General features: G+C 37.8%; 2 protein-coding genes and 1 long non-coding RNA gene across 6 annotated transcripts in view; all 3 read left to right on the top strand.

The window, feature by feature from the left end:
• The window catches only part of map4k5 (mitogen-activated protein kinase kinase kinase kinase 5), a 34,888-nt gene extending 30,907 nt beyond the window's left edge, over window positions 1-3,981 (top strand). For all 3 annotated transcript variants that reach the window (XM_082154445.1, XM_082154443.1, XM_082154444.1), the window contains 2 exons: window positions 1,461-1,516; window positions 3,063-3,981. In XM_082154445.1, the coding sequence (XP_082010571.1) occupies window positions 1,461-1,516; window positions 3,063-3,150 (144 nt within the window). In that variant the 3' untranslated portion in view covers window positions 3,151-3,981. The remainder of the gene's footprint in view (window positions 1-1,460; window positions 1,517-3,062) is intronic.
• A 560-nt stretch (window positions 3,982-4,541) lies between these two features.
• cdkl1 (cyclin dependent kinase like 1 (CDC2 related kinase)) lies at window positions 4,542-17,022 on the top strand. 2 transcript variants are annotated; one of them, XM_082153556.1, is made up of 10 exons: window positions 4,542-5,039; window positions 5,546-5,766; window positions 8,462-8,583; window positions 12,979-13,051; window positions 14,069-14,159; window positions 14,243-14,443; window positions 14,538-14,620; window positions 14,709-14,765; window positions 14,855-15,010; window positions 16,132-17,022. In XM_082153556.1, the coding sequence occupies exons 2-10, from the start codon at window positions 5,599-5,601 to the stop codon at window positions 16,231-16,233; spliced, it is 1,053 nt and encodes a 350-aa protein (XP_082009682.1). In that variant the 5' UTR covers window positions 4,542-5,039; window positions 5,546-5,598; the 3' UTR covers window positions 16,234-17,022. The 2 variants fall into 2 exon arrangements, with proteins under 2 accessions (XP_082009682.1, XP_082009681.1); XM_082153555.1 differs by having other exon boundaries at window positions 4,543-5,039; window positions 5,597-5,766.
• On the top strand, window positions 8,592-10,644 carry LOC309486313. Its single transcript, XR_014201468.1, has 3 exons — window positions 8,592-10,239; window positions 10,291-10,340; window positions 10,544-10,644. It is a non-coding gene; the product is annotated as an uncharacterized lncRNA (long non-coding RNA).
• Window positions 17,023-17,049: the final 27 nt, after the last annotated feature.

Below are 17,049 nucleotides of genomic sequence, written 5' to 3'. Positions count from 1 at the left end.
GACTATCGTTATTTAGTCTGGTCCACATTGTATTCTGACTAGGGATGTCAACGATTAATCGACGATCGATTAATTGTCGATAATACATTTAATCGATACAACTTATCGATCATCGATTAAGCAGGTCTTCATGCGCGTGCGCGCTGCTCAACCGCGAAACATGTAAAGCGAGCGCGCCGAAGTTATGTTTGGGACCATTTTACACCTTCATCACGACTATAAGTTTGTTTGTGCATTCGCAGCCTTTTGTTTTGTGCAAATGTAAGTTGTAATACTGTTTATTTTCTGTAGGCCTATCTATATCTGATTTATCTCATATTGGATGCATTTGGTTAAGAATGAACTCTGTAGTAAAGCGTCAGCTTCAGCGCGCGCAGCTCAAACGGCAGTGCACGACTAAATAATGACTATTGGGACTGTAATATTACATAACATTATAAAGAGAACAATATTGTAATAAAACATTGTGAATTATTTGGGTTTAGTTGCCGTGTCGCGTTGCTCCAGGAAGACCGCGTCCACAACATGAGTAGTTCTGAATGAATGGCACGTAACTTAGTTCAAGTTCACTTGTGCATGAATTTGCGTCATTTTGTGCAGATATAATTTGTAATATTATGTTTATTTTGAATATATCTGATTAATCTCATATAGGATGCGTTTCTTTTAGATAAATAACGTGCTAGCAAAGTGCTCCAGTTTAACGGTAGCAGATTCATTCAGCGCGTGCAGTTGTTCCAGGAAGAGCGCGTCCACAACAGTCACACATTCTAAGCGCATATGAGGCGGCGTTGGTGACACGTTGTATTAGTAGTTATATTTGATTATTAAATAATTAATTTGATTATCAATCACATCGAAACATTTTACAATCCTACTAGCCCTTTATTTATATTTAAAACCATTCTAATTGATTTGGTGAGGAACATAGCGTTTTGAGCAGCATTTGCAGACCCTGTCATGCTGTCATAGCCACTGCAGTAGACGCATATCGCAGTATTAAGGCTAACGATTAATCGATTAATTGATCGTTAATTTAAACGACGATCGATCATGGGAATTTGTGAAAATTGACATCCCTAATTCTGACAAAGATCACAGAGCTAGAAAGAAACAGACCTTGAATTTTTTTTTTATACATATTATTGTGTTTAAACACAATCATTATTATAACTAGTTTATTGTTATATGATTGTTTGCACCTTTCTGACACGTCTCTATTTACTGTTTATTTAATAAAAAAAAAATCTTTGTAGGTTTGTTGTTGAATTCCCAGGAGCATTACAGTTATTTATTATAATTATATATTTATTCATTTTCAAATGTAAGGAAAAGTACATTTTATTACAATCTCTTTTGTTTTGTTTTGATATGCATAACTGTACAACAGTGTTATAATAGGGGCATTTCAGCAGGTGTACTACAGTTGTTTATTAAAGAATATTTCCACTCGTCTGCAGGTGACACAGGAGATTTCGGACCCAAGCAGAGTTTTCAGACTCCTGGGATCAGACAGGTTAGAACCAGATCAAATAATTTCTGTTTCTCTCTTGCCTTACATCATCACCTTTTTCCCTCTAATTCTTTTCTCCTGGAAACATTACTCTCCGCTCTCACATCTTCCCAGAAACTCTACATGTAGTCTTTTGTCTTCCACGCATGCAGTGGACAGAAATAGAGACATGTGGAGGAAAAAAGCCAACAGGGAGAACATGGTGTCCCGGCTGGGCTTGTTTCTATAGTGAGGGAAGCCCTGGGTCAGGTTTATTGGGGGGGACCTGAGCTTTGTGTGACGTACGGGGTTAAATAAGGTCTGTCAATTTAACACCTAGGCTCAATGAGGAGACTTTGTTCTGCTGTCCCAGTTGAGCCAGAAATGTCTTGTCAACATTGCCACAAAAGAATGAGGAATTTTTGTGTGTGTGTGTATATATATATATAAAAATAAATAATCATGCTCTTATTCATGCAAATGCTTTTAAACCATTAAATTGTGACAAGACAAAAGAAAACACACTGTATATGAATGCCCTGACACACACACACACACGACGCATAGAAAGACGCACGCCAGAATCGAGTTCTCTTTCGTGCTTGAATGACCAATAACAGAAGAACTTTTGTAGCTTTATTAAGGATTCATCAACTGTTTAATAACTTTATTCAATTTCTGTATATTTCCTACCTGTTAGACACAGGGCACAGGTAAATATGACATTTATTATGAGAGGATTGTTTTGAGGTCACTTAATTTAAAAGTTGTTTTATTTTTTAAAGCTACTGTAATATTGAATTGCAATAATGTTTAAAATTGGAAGAAAAAAAATTGAGACATACTGGCCTTAATTCATAAAAAGATGCCATTAAATGTTTCTACATTAATTTGGAGGTTAATTGTGAAATGATTACATTATAAAATATATTATAAAGTTAAAACAAGAGCAGGCACTTCTTGCATTTAAAAACCACTAGAACTGAACACAAATCTCGACCTCTATGAAAACGCGCAACAGTATCGTAGGTGAATTGTATATTATACAATATACTTGGGATGTGTACAGGTGGTTTTTCATTTGCTTTTAAGTAAAATATAGAAAGAGTATTGCAATAAAAGTCACTTTTCCCCTTAACCTCTTACTGTTTCTGTTGCCTAAGCATAGAATAACTAAAAACACTGATGTGCCAAGCCATCAGGACCGAACCGAAAACCGTGGTATCTATTGAACCGTGGGCTAACTGTATTGTTGCATCCCTAATTGACACCACATACACGATGGCCTTGTACCACCCCAAGACCCTCTTTAGCACATTCTGTCTCTCTCTTTCACTCTCCCTCTGAGATCTCCATATTTTATTTACACTGGTAGTGCCAGGCTGGTGTCTGTGTGCTGTAATTTCATCTGTCGCCTGCTGCTGAGGACACCACCATCCTCACGCAACCCCTCTACATTCACATAATCATGGCTTTCTTCCACCCTTTTACACACATCTCCTGTATATGATACGTGTTGCTTCTGACAAGTGTATGTGTGTTAATATTTGTGGGCTTCTGTGCATTTTAGGGTTGTTGTTTTGGAGAGCCGGCCTACGGATAACCCTACCGCTCTCAGTAACCTCTACATCCTGGCTGGACATGAGAACAGTTATTAGCTCCACCTCCTTCAGCCATTCAGGCACGCCGCACCTGGAGCCGTTGCAGGAACGGCACCGATGCGGGACAACCACAGCTGAGCTGATGAGCAGACTGTGTTTAGTGCTAAATCTCACTGCAGCCTTATGTCATACACCGGCAGAAACCCCCGGACTTCTCAACACTTCAGTGTTTCAAAATCAAATATCATGCAGTTCTACAGCAGCCAGTCAGATTTGTGCAAATCAAGCAAGCAATCGCCAAAACTGCAAGCAATAGTGTTCTGTATTCAATACAAAAATTGTTTTTAACCCTATTAAATGTAATCATTCTAAACATTTAAAAAACATTAAAGCTGCAAAGATTAGAACATTGAGCAAAGAGCGTTGCTGCTCAAAAAGTGCCATATAAGGGAACGGTTTTATTAAACGTAACTAACTTGGGAGGTTTTGTGTTAATGTGGATTTAAAATGTCAGGTTTTCATGCCAGCCAATGGGGAGAGTTTTGGGAGAGTGAGTGAGTGTTATTTATTCAGCAGAGTCGTGTGAGTGAAGCATCTCGCCCTCATGTTACTGAGTGAATATTTTTCTGCTGCAGGTCATTTTATCCTTGTTTTTTTTTTTAGCTCTTATTTTCTCCAGCTGAGTAATATTTTAAAATATCAGTTATCTCTTTTAAAAGCAACTTTAATTCAATACTTGCACCATGTAAGCACTTTTGTACATGATCTTTTTATATTTAAAAATGACAAAACATGGGAGATGCGAGGTTACTGTGATATCTCAAGTGTTTCCGTTGCTTTAGGTTTATGTATGTAGCTTTTGTAATAAAAAGGCAGTTGTTAACATTTTGGGATGTTTTTGATTATTTGTGAAAGTCATTTCAGATAAATCTCTACACAAATATAGTGAAAGCCTCTTAAAACCAACATGTTTTGACATGCTCACTAGGGGGAAAAAAATAGTGTGTGGGCTGATTATTGTTTGTAATGGGCAGGGTTCTATTTTTGTTGTCCTTCTAATTAATTCAAGTACACTGATATACCCAGAAGTACTTTTTACAAGTTTATAGTGTAGTGTGTGATCAACTAAGGGAGTTTGTTCTTACACCTTACTCAATAACAAACAAAATCTCTTGTGGATATGTGTGTGTGAGACAGTGTCATTTACAGTCATTTACTCATGCTCAAGTTGTTCCAAAAACTAAGAGTTTCTTCTGCTGAACACAAAAGTACATATTTTGAAGAATATGAGTAACCAAACAGTTGTGGGTCAACATTGACTTCCATCATGGTATGAAAAAAAAAAATAAAAAAATTCAATGGAAGTCAATGTCATCAACCGTTTGGTTTCAAACATTCTTCAAAATATCTTTGTGTTTAGCAGAACAAACAACATGAGGGTGAGTAAATGGTGATAGAATTTTCATTTTAGGGTGAACTATCCCTTTAACAGAAACTTTTATCTGCGTGCACGTCACCTCGCGCTCGCTCGCACTGGTGGGTATGTGGAGGTTGAAACAAGACTGCGTTGTATTTGATTTGTCCTCGGATGAAGGGATTTACGGTCCCACTGCTCTCGGCTCGTAAATGACTGATCTGAGGTCAGCTCTTGCGGATTGTTTCGAGCTTTTATCGTGTTGCTGTGCAGACTGAAGCGCGCGCAGAGTGGAGGCGGAGTTTCGACTCGGTTTCTACGGCGACTGGCCGCTTGTAAATAGCGTGTTTTCTTCTCCATGCGAACTCAAACACATTCCTGTTGTACGCGGACACACGGCTGCATCTGTCGTCAGATTCACTCAACACAAACCTCTCCGCTTTTGTGACACATTTCGATCTCAGGAAGTTGCGCTTTGTATACGCTTTTATTTTTTAATCGTAAATCAAATATTTGGATGAGACATTGGAAGGTAAGCTCTCTCTCTCTCCCTCTCTCTCTATTACATAATAAAATGTGTATTGTAGTTTATTTTTATTTTATAATTCTTCTTGGTAAGTTAACTAGAACTGATCTTGATGTTACATAACAGTAAGACTTCAGTTAACTTACCCAAAATACATATTGTCATATAAACTTTCAAGAAATTATTTCAGAAATAAAATTCCAGTGGCCAGCTGATGTTTGCCTAAAAAATGGTGTCTCTTCCTTCAAGGGGCTCACAACAATTTCTAAGTGTTATTTTTTATAAAGGCAAGGGGGCCCAGAACACTATTTTGGTAACACTTTATTTTAAAATGTCCTTGTTGTTACAAGTTACATGTACTTAGTTGTACTTATTTTTGTAATTACACTGTAACAGGGACACCTTAAAAATGTTACTGCATTTTTTTTTAACCTATATCCCTGTATGTGTCATTTACAAGCCTCATATTTGGCTCCAGGTTTTTGTTTCTTTTCTTTTTTTTTCACATTTAGATCAACATCAAGGTTAGACAGTATCTTAAGTGTGTTCTGCTGGTGTCACAGAGATGGAGAAGTATGAGAAGATCAGTAAGATTGGTGAAGGCTCGTACGGCGTCGTGTTCAAATGCAGGAATAAAGACACCGGACAGATCGTCGCCATCAAGAAGTTTGTAGAATCTGAGGATGATCCCATCATTAAGAAAATAGCGCTCAGAGAAATCCGCATGCTGAAGGTAAATGGCTCAGTCTGACCCTGCGGGAATAATCCCAGTTTAAACCAGCCTAAGTGGTTTGCTGGTTTAAGATGGTTCCCCAGCCTGGGCAAGCTGGTTTCTTAGGATGGCCAGTTATTAAATGCCCAGAACCCCTTTAAAACTAGCCAAAAGACAGTAAAACCAGCAAATCTGTTTAGGCTGGGTTAAGATTTACTATCACCATTTGTACACTTGAATAATAGTATTAGCAGTATTTTTGTCTCATTAGTCAGCATGTGGCAGTAGGATGTTTCAATAATCAGTGTCTGGAGCTCTTGTGTGATTTCCAAACTCTTTCCTTTGAGCTGAGAGCAAAGCTGTGGCCCTTTGAAGATCTGAGATGTCAGCCAACACTCGCTTACCAATTAATTTCACTCTGTTATGCATGAAGGGATGGATGGATGAATATTCTTGTTGTTCCCTTCCCCTCCCTTGAGGGTATTTTTATTATTATTTGGTCAGTCATGATAGCAGGCAATTATACTGTACCACAGATTTTGGTTCATTTATTTGACTTTGGGCTGTAAAAATGTGTGGTTTTGTTTTTCTCTAAACGTAGTGCCAGTTTATTATAAGTTCATAAGTAAGTTAATGTTTGTATGTTTAATTCAGCTGGGGTGGATGGTGACCTAAAGCTTTTTTATAGCCTATATATATTTTCAGTATTCATTTTATTTTTAGTTTGTCATTTATGTGCTTGTGTCTTTAAAACAAAAATTCTATTTATCTTTATTTTTATTTCAATTTTAGTTTTAGTAATTAATAATTTAGTACAGTAGTTAAACTCATTTATATTATATTTATTTTATTTTAGCTTTATTTCAATTACCAAACACGATTTTTTTTAAATAGGTTTAGTTAACAATAACAACACTGATATGGGGTGTGTTTGTCATTGTGTGTGTTTTAATGAAATGCATCTAATAAGACATGAAGCTGCTTGTTTAACATGTAAACACACACTTAAAGGGATAGTTCACCCAAAAATGAAAATTGTCATACTTTTTTCCAAACCTGTATGAGTTTCCTCCTCCTACTCAACACAAAAGAAGATATTTTAAACATTGTTGGTAACCATACAGTTGAGGGTAGCCATTGACATCCATAGTAGGAAATATAACCAATGGGTGCTGTCAGCTGTCAGGTTACCAACAAGGTTTAAAATATCTTCTTTTGTGTTGAGTAGGAGGAGGAAACTCATACAGGTTTGGAGCAACATGAGGGTGAGTAGGCTACCGTAAATTATGACAATTTTCGTTTTGGGGTGAATTATCCCTTTAATCAAATGTAGGCCTACACATTAAGGGCCAGATTTACTAACATCTTGCGCCAGCGCAAACCCTCTTTTGGCGTTAAAAAAGTACTGTAAGGAAGGATTTACTTAAGACATTAGACACGCAATGAAAAATTTGCGCTGAAAAGGCGTGGACCGTTCTTTTTGCGGCGTTTGTAGGAGTTTCCTAGCCTGGAAATCCAGACCTAAATCTAAAAGATGAATGGTCTGGTGTCGATCAATGAAAATCGGCCAGCTCGAGGGGCGGCACCAAGCATGCATTTGAAAATCTCACAGCACGCAATTGGATAACACTACGACCAATCACAACAATAAACCCCATACGCTTAGCTACCAGCGGAGCTAACTGGTAGATTAGACTCTTCCGGTCGGCAAAACAGCAAAAACACCCTTCTTGCAAAGGAACGATTCGAGCGCCGCCGTCTGTTCCTCTTTTGGGAAAAAGCCAAGTCTAACTCGTTCATTGTAGCGGCCAAAGCCGTTTCAAACAACTGCTATTCATCCATAGGCATCTTGCAATGTTTACTGATGACTTCGACGTCACAGCACTGTCGTCATCTGTTTAGCTCGCCTCTGGCCCGCCTATATCAGATAACCCGATGTGATTGGTGCAGCTCAGATCGAGGGGCATATTTAATGAGCTCCATTGCTCGACACCAGAGTAACTCGCTGAGCAAATTCAACTTGTGCTCTCGCGAGAACTCTGGTTTACCAGGATAGGAGTTTCCCTTTCAGGCGCAAACTTTATCGAATGAGAGTGTGTAAATGAATCACGCAAGGTGATTTACTAAGGTTTGCGCTCGTCAATGTACTGTTGTTTGCGTCATTATTAACCGTCCAAAAAAGTACGTCTTAAACCAGACACTACAGGTAGATTGCGTTGGTGATTTAGGAAACGATCTGACTGCGTCCGTGTTCTTTAATGTGCAGAACTTTCCACTCCCATCGGCGCTGTTTTGGAATTGCGCTCTCACGCTAATTTGCCCTGTTTAGTAAATCTGCCCCTATAGGGTCCAAAAGTCTCAGACAGCATTGTAAATTATGGACGTTTTATCATTTGAGCTGTGCAATATGCAGTATTTGGTCACTAGATTTGTGACATTGTCCATGTGAACTCTTCTGTACAGACTATCATATGTTTTTCTTCCATTGAAGCACAAGATGTTCATCTCTAATGCTGGAGAACATTATCATCACGTTTTACACCAACTTGTGGCATTCATTTTTAAAGCAAGGGGGGCAAACTAAATACTAAGATGTTTGGAAAAACTTGATTAAATCAGAATTAGATAAGAAACTTTTTCACTTGCAGTCTTGGACGTTTTGGATATATTTCCTCCACATATATATCCTAATTTGTGCTTTACATTGTGTGTGTAGCAACTGAAACATCCAAACCTGGTGAATCTGATGGAAGTGTTCAGAAGAAAGAGAAAACTGCACCTGGTGTTTGAGTACTGCGACCACACTGTCCTAAATGAGCTGGACAGATACCCACGAGGGTGAGAGAACACACACACACATGCAGACACACCTATAAAACAGCTCTGTGTTTCTCACACTAACAGACATATTGTTTTTGTTGCTATGACACCCAGCATGTCTTTAGTGGAATGTTTACAACAGGATGCATTTGCCCTCTGTGGTGCACTTGACTAAGACGCTGTTAAACATTTAACAACATTTAACTCTTTCTGCCATCCTCTTGATTAACGAGTCAAGAACCAACAAAGCTCACACAAAAAGATCACTTATACATGCACATACACACTGAACCTATAGGGTTATTGTGAAGTTCAGACGGAGGGTTGAGATAGACAGAAGGGGCAGAGAAGAATGAATAGTTAATGGGATAGTTCACTCAAAAAGGAAAATTCTGTCGTTAATTACTCACCCTCATGTCGTTCCAAACATGTAAGACTTTCGTTCATCTTCGGAAGACAAATGAAGATCTTTTTGATGAAATCTGAGATTTCTGTCCCTCCATTGTCTACGTAACTGACACTTTGACGATTCAAAAAGTTCATAAAGAGATCGTAAAACGAATCCATATGAATTGAGCGGTTAAGTCAAAATTTTCTGAAGAGACATGATCACTTTATATGATTAACAGATTGAATTTAGGCTTTTATTCGCATATAAACATTCATCAACACACACATCAGTTGTGGTAAACGGAAGCTCAAGCATGTTTGCTTGACGTACGAGAACCATTGAGGTTCATTCTTGTGTTACGTAGCAGTTTGAGCTTCTGCAAGAACCAATAAAGTTCATTCTTGTGTTACGTAGCAGTTTGAGCTTCTGCAAGAACCAATAAAGTTCATTCTCGTGTTACGCAGCACATTTGAGCATCCGCAAGAACCAATGAGGTTCATTCTTGTGTTACGTTGCACATTTGAGCATCTGTAAGAACCAATGAGGTTCATTCTTGTGTTACGTAGCACATTTGAAGAACCAATGAGGTTCATTCTTGTGTTACGGAGCAGTTTGAGCTTCTGCAAGAACCAATAAAGTTCATTCTCGTGTTACGCAGCACATTTGAGCATCCGCAAGAACCAATGAGGTTCATTCTTGTGTTACGTTGCACATTTGAGCATCTGTAAGAACCAATGAGGTTCATTCTTGTGTTACGTAGCACATTTGAAGAACCAATGAGGTTCATTCTTGTGTTACGGAGCAGTTTGAGCTTCTGCAAGAACCAATAAAGTTCATTCTCGTGTTACGCAGCACATTTGAGCATCCGCAAGAACCAATGAGGTTCATTCTTGTTACGTAGCACATTTGAGCATCTGCAAGAACCAATGAGGTTCATTCTTGTGTTACGTAGCACATTTGAGCATCTGTAAGAACCAATGAGGTTCATTCTTGTGTTACGTAGCACATTTGAGCATCTGCAAGAACCAATGAGGTTCATTCTTGTTACGCAGCACATTTGAGCATCTGCAAGAACCAATGAGGTTCATTCTTGTTACGCAGCACATTTGAGCTTCAGCAAGAACCAATGAGGTTCATTCTTGTGTAACGCAGCACATTTGAGCATCTGCAAGAACCAATGAAGTTCATTCTCGTGTTACGTAGCACATTTGAGCTTCTTCAAGAACCAATGAGGTTCATTCTTGTGTTACGCAGCAGTTTGAGCTTCTGCAAGAACCAATAAGGTTCATTTTTGTGTTACGCAGCACATTTGAGCTTCTGCAAGAACCAATAAGGTTCATTCTTGTGTTACGCAGCAGTTTGAGCTTCTGCAAGAACCAATAAGGTTCATTCTTGTGTTACGTAGCACATTTGAGCTTCTTCAAAAACCAATGAGGTTCATTCTTGTGTTACGCAGCAGTTTGAGCTTCAGCAAGAACCAATGAGGTTCATTCTTGTGTTACGCAGCACATTTGAGCATCTGCAAGAACCAATGAAGTTCATTCTCGTGTTACGTAGCACATTTGAGCTTCTTCAAGAACCAATGAGGTTCATTCTTGTGTTACGCAGCAGTTTGAGCTTCTGCAAGAACCAATAAGGTTCATTTTTGTGTTACGCAGCACATTTGAGCTTCTTCAAGAACCAATAAGGTTCATTTTTGTGTTACGCAGCAGTTTGAGCTTCTGCAAGAACCAATAAGGTTCATTCTTGTGTTACGTAGCACATTTGAGCTTCTTCAAAAACCAATGAGGTTCATTCTTGTGTTACGCAGCAGTTTGAGCTTCTGCAAGAACCAATAAGGTTCATTTTTGTGTTACGCAGCACATTTGAGCTTCTGCAAGAACCAATGAGGTTCATTCTTGTGTTACGCAGCAGTTTGAGCTTCTGCAAGAACCAATAAGGTTCATTTTTGTGTTACGCAGCACATTTGAGCTTCTGCAAGAACCAATAAGGTTCATTCTTGTGTTACGTAGCAGTTTGAGCTTCTGCAAGAACCAATAAGGTTCATTTTTGTGTTACGCAGCAGTTTGAGCTTCTGCAAGAACCAATAAGGTTCATTCTTGTGTTACGCAGCACATTTGAGCTTCTGCAAGAACCAATAAGGTTCATTCTTGTGTTACGTAGCAGTTTGAGCTTCTGCAAGAACCAATAAGGTTCATTTTTGTGTTACGCAGCAGTTTGAGCTTCTGCAAGAACCAATAAGGTTCATTTTTGTGTTACGCAGCAGTTTGAGCTTCTGCAAGAACCAATAAGGTTCATTCTTGTGTTACGTAGCAGTTTGAGCATCTGCAAGAACCAATAAGGTTCATTCTTGTGTTACGCAGCAGTTTGAGCTTCTGCAAGAACCAATAAGGTTCATTCTTGTGTTACGCAGCAGTTTGAGCTTCTGCAAGAACCAATAAGGTTAATTTTTGTGTTACGCAGCAGTTTGAGCTTCTGCAAGAACCAATAAGGTTCATTCTTGTGTTACGCAGCAGTTTGAGCTTCTGCAAGAACCAATAAGGTTAATTTTTGTGTTACGCAGCACATTTGAGCTTCTGCAAGAACCAATAAGGTTCATTTTTGTGTTACGCAGCAGTTTGAGCTTCTGCAAGAACCAATAAGGTTCATTTTTGTGTTACGCAGCACATTTGAGCTTCTGCAAGAACCAATAAGGTTCATTTTTGTGTTACGCAGCACATTTGAGCTTCAGCAAGAACCAATAAGGTTCATTTTTGTGTTACGTAGCAGTTTGAGCTTCTGCAAGAACCAATAAGGTTAATTTTTGTGTTACGTAGCAGTTTGAGCTTCTGCAAGAACCAATAAGGTTCATTTTTGTGTTACGCAGCACATTTGAGCTTCTGCAAGAACCAATAAGGTTCATTTTTGTGTTACGCAGCACATTTGAGCTTCTGCAAGAACCAATAAGGTTCATTTTTGTGTTACGCAGCACATTTGAGCTTCAGCAAGAACCAATAAGGTTCATTTTTGTGTTACGTAGCAGTTTGAGCTTCTGCAAGAACCAATAAGGTTTATTTTTGTGTTACGTAGCAGTTTGAGCTTCTGCAAGAACCAATAAGGTTCATTTTTGTGTTACGCAGCACATTTGAGCTTCTGCAAGAACCAATAAGGTTCATTCTTGTGTTACGCAGCAGTTTGAGCTTCTGCAAGAACCAATAAGGTTAATTTTTGTGTTACGCAGCACATTTGAGCTTCTGCAAGAACCAATAAGGTTAATTTTTGTGTTACGCAGCACATTTGAGCTTCTGCAAGAACCAATAAGGTTCATTTTTGTGTTACGCAGCACATTTGAGCTTCTGCAAGAACCAATAAGGTTAATTTTTGTGTTACGCAGCACATTTGAGCTTCTGCAAGAACCAATAAGGTTAATTTTTGTGTTACGCAGCAGTTTGAGCTTCTGCAAGAACCAATAAGGTTCATTTTTGTGTTACGCAGCAGTTTGAGCTTCTGCAAGAACCAATAAGGTTCATTTTTGTGTTACGCAGCAGTTTGAGCTTCTGTAAGAACCAATAAGGTTTATTTTTGTGTTATGCAGCACATTTGAGCTTCTGCAAGAACCCATGAGGTTTGTTCTCGCGTGTCAAGCAGGTTCGGTTGAGCTTCTGTTTATGTTCGCTGATCAAAGTTTATATGTGAATAAAAGCCTAAAGGAAATCTGTTCATCATATAAAAGCGATCAAGTCTCTTCAGAAAATTTGGACTAAACCGCTCCATTCATATGGATTCGTTTTACGATCTCTTTAAGCGGAGTAGTAGTTGTGTAGACTGTCAACAGAGGGACAGAAAGCACTGAGATTTCATCAAAAATATCTTCATTTGTGTTCCGAAGATGAATGAAAGTCTTACGGGTTTGGAACGGCATGAGGGAGAGTAATTAATGACAGAATTTAAATTTTTGGGTGAATGATCCCTTTAAAGTAGAAAATGAGGTTTGTGTTCCTGTAACTGCATTGTGATGCTTGTGTGTGTGTGTGTTCACTCAGTGTTCCAGAGCACATGGTTAAAAGCATCATCTGGCAAACACTTCAGGCTGTGAACTTCTGCCACAAACAAAACGTAAGAATTTTAAACATGTTGCCGCTCTCTCTTATCTTCTATATGAGTCTTATCTTCTCAACAGTATTATTTTCTCAGAGTTAATTAAAAAAGGTATAAAAAGTAAAGGCAGCTGCATTTATACTGTTTAAGAAAAGTGCCATATTATAAAGACATAATATTGTTTCTAAATTTAAATAATTAGCTTTTACATTTTTTACCTGTATTAAACCAAGTTATTACAATCTTATCTGGAAAAAAATTACTTTATATGAAGTAATATATGTTATATGTTAAAAAATATTTTCTTTAATAAAATTCATATTGTAAGTCAATAATGTTAACTGACATTTACAATTTTTTTTAAATGTTATTCATTAAAAAATGATATTATACATTTTGTTCATTTAAATATGAAATTACAAGTTTAGAAATAAACGCTTTTTATTTATTCATTTTAAAATGCAATTACAAATCTAGTATAATGTAATACCAAATTTTAAAAATCTGGATGCGGCAACTATGTAATTGTATCTGAAGCTTGTTTTAGTAGACCTCCAACATCATTTGCCTTGAACTGTATATTTGTTTCATGAACAGTCAAGTATGATAATAATAGTGAAGTGATGATGATGTTATAAAGGTACGCGTTCAAGCCATGTCGTAATTACCGTAATTCACGTGGTACTAGAAGTAGAAATTTACTGAGAGCTATGACTTGTACCACGTGGCCGCTGTACCACCTGACCACTGCAGATTTAAGGTGTGTTCGACTTGAAGCAGCGCTGTTTTACCGTTTTATTTACGGTAATTACGACATGGCGTGAACGCAGCATAATAACATTAATTACCAGAAGAGGCGGCATCCAGATCCAGCCACTCCAGAATTGCATCTATTTAAGTGGTTCCACCAGTTTTCAGTCAGTTTAATATTAGTAATTCATCTTAAAACATCTGATCTAAAAACAGTATTAAGGCAGTGGTTCTCAACTCTGGTCAACCACTGTTTTAAGAGACATTTAAAAATGTGTGTTTCAGTGTATCCACAGAGACGTGAAGCCTGAAAATATTCTCATCACCAAGCATCAGGTCATCAAACTCTGCGACTTTGGCTTTGCCAGGATCCTCAGTGCGTGCAGTCCATACACTTAAACCACACACACTCTGCACCTTCACCGTTTCATTCATCTAATGGCTCACTCTTTTTTTCAGCGGGTCCATGTGATTATTACACGGATTATGTAGCGACGCGGTGGTACAGAGCTCCAGAACTGTTAGTGGGAGACACACAGTACGGCCCGCCAGTGGACGTCTGGGCGGTGGGGTGTGTGTTTGCAGAGCTGCTCTCTGGCGCCCCCTTATGGCCGGGCAAATCTGATGTAGACCAGCTGTATCTGATTAGGAAAACTCTGGGTAAAAGACACACATGTGACTCTAGCTGTTTATATTATGTGTGAATAGATGCATGACATGAATGCATTTTTTTTTCGTGTTGTTGTGTTCATAGGCGAGTTGATTCCTCGACACCAGCAGGTGTTCAGTACTAACCAGTTCTTTAGCGGAGTTTGTGTCCCTGAACCACAGGAGACGGTATGATGATTATTAACTTTTCACTCAGCATAAGTTCATTTCTAGAGGTCTAGAAAGTAAACGCACTCTACATGTGTCTTATGCACAGGAGCCTCTTGAACTGAGGTATCCAAACCTGTCGTACCAGGCACTGAGCCTCATGAAGGTCAGTTAAACACACACACACACACCCTATTCATTCAGAAGTCTACTCTGCACTCAGAACCAGTACCAGCACCTCTCTGTCTGTCTTAGGGTTGTCTGCGGATGGATCCGGCTGAAAGGTTGTCCTGTGAGCAGTTACTAGAACAGCCATACTTTGACAGTCTGCGAGAGGAGAATGAGAGTGCGACACGTGAACTGGACCGAAAGAGACGCATACGCCAGCCACGCAAACACCTGCCTCCTGGGGTCTGTTGCCATGACTACAACACTCACACCTAGGGCTGGGCCGTATGACCCTTTATAGTGTGCGTTGATAGTTCGAGCTGTTGAATTTATTGATCTAGCATTTGATGGGGGTTTTTACATTTTGTAGATTTAAGTAGAAAATGAGAAAACCAAAAAAATATATCCAGTATTTTGAGACAAAGGTCTTCTTAATGATTTTCTGTTTTATTCAAGCTAATTAAAGAAACCGGTTTTAGCAACGGAAGAACATGTAGAAGTATAGTATTTGGTGTAAAAGGCACAATAATTGACATCATAAACAGCTGGCTGACTTTTGTTGACATGACATGGTTAGATTCAGATGGTAAATATCATGCATTAAGTTGGTTGTCCACCTTAGAGATAATCACCATATTTATAATGAAACCATCATATTTAAAAAATACGATATTAATCATTAATAATTTATTGTTACTTCTGTAAATCTATATTAAATTATTATGGTATCTCCTTCAATGCTTTCAGAATTTTTACTTTTAAAATAATTTTCTGTATTTTTAAAATATTTTTTTATATTAACATTTTAATGACATTATATTTATTGAACAAAAATGAATTTTTATTAATTAAAATAAATAAACAGAATATAGTTTTATATATAGTAACTTTGCTAAAGTTATTGTTTTAAACAAGTATTAACTTAGACATTATTAAAATCTATTTTAGTTGAAGTATTTGTATAAATAATGTGTGACTAATAATAAGAAAAAAAATTTATTGAGCAGCAAATTAGCATATTAGAAAGATTTCTGAATGATCATGTGACACTGAAGACTGGAGTAATGATGCTGAAAATTCAGCTTTACTATCACAGGAATAAATTATATTTCATAATATATGATCAAAATAACATCTGTTATCTAATAAATATATTACTGTATTTCTGATCAAATCTTGGTGGACATAAGAGACTTCTTTTTTGGGAATATTTCTTTCTTTTCACCCAAAAATAACTATATTGTGAAATAAACCGTTCATTTAAAACGACTTAATAAAACATTTTGTCATACTGCCCATCCCCACTCTCATAGAAATCCCTGGTTTATTAAAATATTTCAAATGCCCGTTCTCTGTCTGTGTAGTATCTGCCTCAGTTGGCCAGCAGTACTGTCTTCCCAGCCGTGGAGAACAGAAAATACTACAACAACCTGCGCAAATTCAACTGTCATCTGCCCAACATATGATGGACGCCGACTCATCAGGAACCCGAGAACCGAGCGTCCACCTCCCAGCTGGTGTGTGAGATAGACAAAGGGCTCTGCTCTGCCTGTAGAACAATGATGTCACACTGCCAAAGCAAAGACTCACAGAGGCATTTCTGTAATATGTAAAATGACAACAGCAATAATAATAGCATTAAAATCGGATGTTGTGCTGTGCTTGATAGTTTGATTAGAAACTGACATCAGTGCTGTAGAAGAATTTGCTCAGTGGGACAGATTTTTTTTTTTAACCTCTATTATTAGATACAGATATTTTTCTTAATTATAAACGCTAATGATGCTTCATGTATGTTTGAAGTGTGTATATATGACAATAATTTGTAGAAACGTAACCAGGTGCAAAACAGAATCTGCAGATTTTGGAATTCTGCAGAATGCATTTTTTTGTAAAAAGTGTAAAACGGATTTGTGAGTTACTGAAAGCAAATTAGCCAAAATATTTAAGAAATGAACACAGAAATGAAATTTGAGGATGTGTAGAACTTGTAGAGAAATCTGTGGCTCTTTCTGTGTGTTCCTGGACATAACCCTGCGTTTTGTTTGACATTTATTTCCCCATTGTGGACATAATGATCTTTATTGTTGCCTTTACGACTGGTGCTACTAATTGAGCCACTGTCTCGCACCAAATGCCAAATTCGAGAGACATGATTCACAAACGTGTTTTTTTGAGTTGAGATGTATAGATGTAAAATCAAATCGTTTTTGTTTGTTTTCAGACTAAATCATTAAAGATCTTTCTGCAACATATATTTGTTTCTACAGCTTTTTTTTTTT

The sequence above is a fragment of the Leuciscus leuciscus genome (assembly GCF_965113295.1).
Source record: "Leuciscus leuciscus genome assembly, chromosome: 22".
NCBI lineage: Eukaryota > Metazoa > Chordata > Actinopteri > Cypriniformes > Leuciscidae > Leuciscus > Leuciscus leuciscus.
This window is presented reverse-complemented; position numbering and strand designations above follow the sequence as displayed.